General features: G+C 45.0%; 1 protein-coding gene across 2 annotated transcripts; it reads left to right on the top strand.

Annotated features, from left to right (window-relative positions):
- The first annotated feature begins 249 nt into the window (after nucleotides 1-249).
- PARS2 (prolyl-tRNA synthetase 2, mitochondrial) lies at nucleotides 250-3,269 on the top strand. Of its 2 annotated transcripts, none has more exons than XM_081866728.1 (2): nucleotides 250-395; nucleotides 1,271-3,269. In XM_081866728.1, the coding sequence occupies exon 2, from the start codon at nucleotides 1,305-1,307 to the stop codon at nucleotides 2,733-2,735; it is 1,431 nt and encodes a 476-aa protein (XP_081722854.1). In that variant the 5' UTR covers nucleotides 250-395; nucleotides 1,271-1,304; the 3' UTR covers nucleotides 2,736-3,269. The 2 variants fall into 2 exon arrangements, with proteins under 2 accessions (XP_081722854.1, XP_081722855.1); XM_081866729.1 differs by lacking the exon at nucleotides 250-395 and adding an exon at nucleotides 457-549.
- The last annotated feature ends 2,762 nt before the right edge of the window (nucleotides 3,270-6,031 follow it).

Raw genomic sequence — 6,031 nt, 5'->3', positions numbered from 1 at the left:
GAGGCTGCCTGAACCTGAATCGCCATGGTTATTGGCGGACTTCATCTGCACGCCCGAGACGGAGGGGGAGAGAAAGAGAGTCGCTCTTTCTTCTTCGTTTCCTTCAACTCTATGGTTCCACCTCCGTTCCGAAGGGACGGGGCATCGCTGCTGCGCATGCGCAGCTGCTGCATACTGTGTTGCTCTTCCAGTCCCGCCGCCGCGTGGTTTCTGCCACGGGCGCTGCAAGAGCTGGAAAGTTGCAGCGCAGAGTGGTAACGCCGGCGAGTCTGGCCCTGCAGGCTTCCCCGGGGATATAAACTGCGAACTCACTTCAGCAGCGCCTATGGTCGCTTTTCTTCTCAAGGAGCTGCTCCGTATGAAACTTGACTCGGCTGCGCTTCCAGTTCAGCGAGGTTCGTGCAAGTCCAGTGCTTTTGTGTTTTTTCTCGGAAGGAAGCCCTGCTTGTGCTCGGTGGGACTTCCCCCCGAGGAAGCTCTTGCAACTTTGCGCCCAATCCGCCGGCGTCCCTCTTCGCAGAAATGTCAAAGCAGGCACCATAGAGATAGGTGCCTCGTGATGGAAATGACGGGAATGTTACAATAGCAATGTAATTGGGGGACGAGCAGGGGAATTTCTTATTTCTCTTTTCCTTCTTCCTCAAAAAGTCTCTGGAGGCGTTTGCAGAATAACAGATTTGGACAACTTCTTAATTTGGACCGTGAAGGAACTTGGTTGCTTTTCGTGGCTCTTCAAATGTTATCTTTGCAACTATAGGAAAAGCTAGCTCATTGTTGGTATTAAAACATGCAGCTTCTTGCATTGCAGCAGGGATGAGGAAGTCTCTGGCCCTGCAGGTGTTGTTGGGTGCAGCCCCATCAGCCCCAGACTGATCAGGGACGATGGTGAGGGATAATGGAAGGGCCATTACGCCTTTTCTGTACAGATGTGTACCCTTAAGTGGGGCAGGGGAAGCTGTACAGCTGTTGTGTGAGCCTTGCAAATGTATATTTTTGTGCCTGTGCATACATTTTGAAGGTAATGAAGCAGGTCTTAAACATCATTTGAGGCAGTTGTGGGAAGCACATTCTTCTAGAAACTCCTCATTTATTTGCCAGTTAACTGAATCAGCTAGAATCATTCAGCCCCATGTTTAGCCAAACAGGCTGTGTTCAATGCATTCGGCTCTCACAGTAGCTAAAATATGTGGGGAATCTCTTTTGGCTAGATATAAAATGTGCATCTGTTTATGTGAAATGAGTTGCTTTTATTTTCTCTCTCTGCCTGCAGATTTGAAAGAGAAGCTTCATCTGTGAGTCTCGAAATGGATGGGCTTCTCAGAAGAGGGAAAACGATTCTTCCTGCTTTGAAAAATTGGATTGGTTGGTGCCAAAAGCAGCAACAGTGTTGCAGGTTTTATTGTGATCTTCATGCGAGACAAAAGTGTGTATCCCAGCACTTCCAGTCGATGAATCTGCGGGAGGATAGCATAGCATCACAGCAAACCAGCAAACCAGGTGAACTGACATGTAAAAGTCAGAGATTGATGTTACTAGCAGGACTTATCTACCCGGCCAGTCCCGGCTGCTTCCACTATATGCCCTACACTGTCCGAGCACTGGAGAAACTCATCAGAGTGATAGACCGAGAAATGCAGGCTATAGGGGGTCAGAAAGTGAACATGCCCACATTGAGCTCAGCAGAGCTCTGGAGAGCCAGTGGAAGGTGGGAACTCATGGGCAGTGAACTATTACGACTGGCAGACAGGCACAATCAAGAATACTGCCTAGGACCTACTCATGAAGAGGCCATCACAGACCTAATTGCTTCCCAAGGCCATTTGTCTTACAAGCAGCTTCCCCTCTTGCTGTACCAGGTAACAAGAAAGTTTCGAGATGAGCCAAAACCACGCTTTGGGTTGCTGCGTGGCAGAGAATTTTATATGAAGGATATGTACACCTTTGATACCTCCAAGGAAGCTGCCCTCCAGACCTATGCCCTTGTGTGCAACGCTTACGGCAACATATTCAACAACTTAGGCCTTCGGTTTGTGAAAGTCCAAGCAGCTACTGGAAGCATTGGGGGGACGATGTCTCATGAATTCCAGCTGCCCGCTGACATTGGTGAGGACCGATTGATGATGTGCACAGGCTGTGACTTTGCAGCCAATGAGGAAACGATAAACCCAGATGAGAAGCATTGCCCAGTTTGCAAAGGGAAACTATCTGAGTACAAAGGGATTGAAGTTGGCCATACCTTCTTCTTGGGCACAAAATACTCCTCTGTTTTTAATGCTACCATCCGCACTGCAGAAAATAAGCATGTTCCGGCTGAAATGGGCTGCTATGGGCTGGGTGTGACTCGGATTCTTGCAGCCTCCATTGAGGTGCTTTCTACTGAGGACGCCATTCGGTGGCCAAGCCTCATTGCACCATATCAAGTCTGCCTTATTCCCCCAAAGAGAGGGAGCAAGGAGGAGAAAGGGGCAATGCTCCTGGAGGATTTATATAACTGTATTGTTGAAGCAGCCCCTTGGCTTAAGGAGGAGATAGTACTGGATGACCGGACACAATTCACCATTGGTAAAAGATTAAAAGATGCAAGTAAACTTGGGTACCCCTATGTTATAATAGGTGGCAAGAAGGTTTTGGATGAGCCTTCTCTATTTGAAGTATGCAATCAAAATACTAGTGAGACTTTGTTCCTTACCAAAGAAGCCATTGTTAACTTGCTGAGTAAAGTGCAGACTCGCTAAATACTGGATGTGTAGCTTTTGAATACCGAAATGTCAGTGTTTCCCCTCTGCCATCTTAAGCATATGGCTATGGGAGTCTATGGGAATTATTTTTATTTGTAACTCCCAGCCCAAGGATTACTGCGAAGGCAGATATGGTCCTGCCTATATGCCAAAGCCTCATGTGCAAATTTTGGTTGCCCTTTGATTTCAACAGCAGCAGACAGTTCCATCTGTACATTTGGGATCTTCTGCAAAGGTGAGGATCCTGTAGCTCTCCAGATGATGTTGGCTGCACCTTCCATAATCTCCAGCCAACATGACCCAATGGCCAGGAGTGATGGGAATTGTAGGCTAACAATATCTGGAGGGCCACAGTTTTCCCACTGCTTATTTTGCATAACCAAAGGCCGGCCTTTGGTTATGCAAAATAATAATAGTGTCCTGCTTGACAATTATTTGGGGGACAGCAATCTGAAGCTAGATGTGATTAAGCCTTAAGGTAAAAAGAAAGTTTGCAGTAATGTTTTTGCCAGTGCAGCTGTGGTCATGGAAGCATGGAAGCAGCTGTGGTCATGGAAGCAAAAGGCGAATCCCCACCTCTAGTTTTTCTTAGGTGCGCTGTGCCTCTGTGTGAGGGACTCTCATTGTCTGAGTACTTAACTGGATCTGTCCTATCTGATCATCAGCTACATGAATTCAAAGACTGAGTTGCTGCTTACATACTAGTGGGTCTTGATTATACTAGTCAAATACTTCCTGGAAGGATTTGAGATGGACTTTGCTAAAAAATATATACCAAGTTGATCTTTGTAAACTTTTTGTTTATATGAGAAAAATCATGCCTTCTTGAGTAGAGATTATCTATATATTATCTATATCTATCTATATCTATAGAAAAATCATGCCTTCTTGAGTAGAGATTTTTTCCTCTTCTGACTGTAGGGTTCGATCTCTAAGTATGGAAAACAAATTCCAAACAACAAAATTGATGGAACCTGGTTAATGCTGAGCTTCTGAGTGAGCCAATTAAATTGGCTATTATTCTGAAATCCTGACACCTGATTGCCAAATAGGCTGCTGCTGTTCTTCCCCTCTTTAAGATCATGTACTGTAATCTGAATTTTCAGTATTCATAAGCATTTCGCTTAATTAAAAGATATACAGCTAAGTTTGAATATTGTTTTGCTTTAAATATGACGTACCAACACTTCTGTAACTTTTTCCCAATGATAAAGCAGTTGTGAGCATTGAGCATGGCTAAGAGAGTAAGGCCGCAATCTTAGCCCCACCTAACTGGAAATAAGCTCCATTGAATTAAATAGGATTTGCTACTGAGTAGCTATGTTTAGGATTGCACTGTAAGCTAGAAATGGAAAGCCTGTGACCCTAGCCTTTATCAACATGTGGGTCCCCAGATGTTGTTGAACTACAACTCCCATCACCCCTAGCTAGCAAGACCAGAGCTCAGGGATGATGGGAGTTGTAGTCCAACAACATCTGGGGACCCACAGGTTGAGAACCGCTGCTCTAGAAGGTGTTGGCTTACACCTCCCATCTTCCCTCACCCTTTGCCGTGTTCACAGCCAATTGGAGAAAGGTAATTTAGCTTAAAGTGGGCCTCAAATATAGGCACTTGTTAAGTTTTGCAACTTGTTTTTATGTACAGCGGATCAAATTGCAATACACTCGTAAGTTCAGAACTGCAAATTTAAGCAAATAAGAGATGAGATTTGATAAAAGACATTACTTTTTTGTTAAGTGATGCAGATTTTTCCACATGCTAAATGTGACATTGCATGTAAGCAAGATTTTCCCTCAAGAATAAGTGCATTTGCACAGAAAGAGACTGGAAAAATATTCTTTTTTAAAAATCTAATTATGTCTTATTTCCTCCTCCCCCACCCACATGCCTCATTTTGTTTTTGCATGTTGTCATATTTCTATAACTGCATTTATTATTATGGGGCCTGAGAAGCTGGAAGGGGTCTATGAGCCTCCCCAGGCCTCTGAGAAGGCCTGGTCACGTTGCCTTGGGCTGATGGGAGTTCAACAATTGGAGAATCACACATTCCCCATCCCTGTACTTGTTCATGTAATGTAAAAGCATAGTTTGTTACATCCAAACAAGAACTACATAGGTGGAGTGCTTTGAGTACTCTGAAATACCATTTAAGTGCGTAACCATTAAACTTAGATATCTGGTAGGGATGTTACCATTATTTGTCATTGTTCTCTCCCCCCCCCCCCTTTCTTACTATCTCTCACACATTTTCTTGGGAATAAAAGCATCCTTACAATAAATCCTATTCTGTGGAATTTAGCTTCAGTCTGCTTAGAGCATCGTTGTCGTCAAATTGTACAAATCTCAAACCAGCAGCAAACTGATCACTTAGGATAGTAGTTTTCAACCTTTTGAAATCCAGGACTCTCCTTTAACCCCAAAGTGCATCGGGGAACCCATTTCTCTCTCTCTCTCTTTACCAGATATTTGTGTGGTGATAGTGCTGCTGCTGTGACCCACTTTGGACCAGGATGTGACCCAGGCTCTGGCTCCCCCTGGGTGTGCCAGGCATAACCAGGCATGGTTCCCTGTGCTTAGAATTACTGCAAAGGAAGTCCTGTGCCCACTGAATTCAGTGGAATTTATCCCCAAATAAATATGGCTTGGATTGGCCTGCTTGAAGATCAGCATGTAAGCAAAAGCAGCCATTGCATTAAGCCAGCATCTCCTGGGATAATGACTCTGGTTTCGTCTGGGGTTGTAGTTACTCTTGCTGGTGTTCTTCTGGTGTGCTACGAGATGAGAATGAAGTGCCAGGTTGCTTCCTCCCACTGTGTTCCTGTGACCGGGAGAGTTGGGGGGGGCTATCCTCCCTTTTGGGGGGGGTCTCTCTGTTTCATATACTTGGGCTCTCTCTCACCCATCCTCCCTGGACCAGTAAAAGTGGAGGGCTCCTTCGGAATCATCCTTCTTGACAAAAGAAATAACTGAGAGGTAGTAGTATGGATGATTCCCTACCCCGAACAATAGTGTACTGCTAAGGGATACAAGACAGGGCCAAGTAAAGGACAGTGCTCAAGACAGCAAGTATTACAGTATTCCACAACCATGTTCAGGTCCCTTACCCAGGATCTTGGATACAATGCAACCAAGCAGTGTTGTCTTGAATGATGACACAAACCTCTCCATTGTGACATTGACTAGTAAGCCCTTTCTTCCCTCGGAGGAAAAGGAATGTGAACCCAGCAAACAGCTGGGAGCATTCACCAAGACGTAAGCAAGTGTATTTCTTTTTCTGATCTGCTCAACTGAG

This window comes from Podarcis erhardii (genome assembly GCF_964252035.2).
Source record: "Podarcis erhardii genome assembly, chromosome: 6".
Lineage (NCBI taxonomy): Eukaryota > Metazoa > Chordata > Lepidosauria > Squamata > Lacertidae > Podarcis > Podarcis erhardii.
Note: the sequence above shows the minus strand (reverse complement) of the source record. Positions and strands in the feature narration are given on the sequence as shown.

Excerpts from the sequence above, each read along its gene's own strand:
- PARS2 (XM_081866728.1), top strand. The coding sequence starts at position 1,305 with ATGGATGGGCTTCTCAGAAGAGGGAAAACGATTCTTCCTGCTTTGAAA.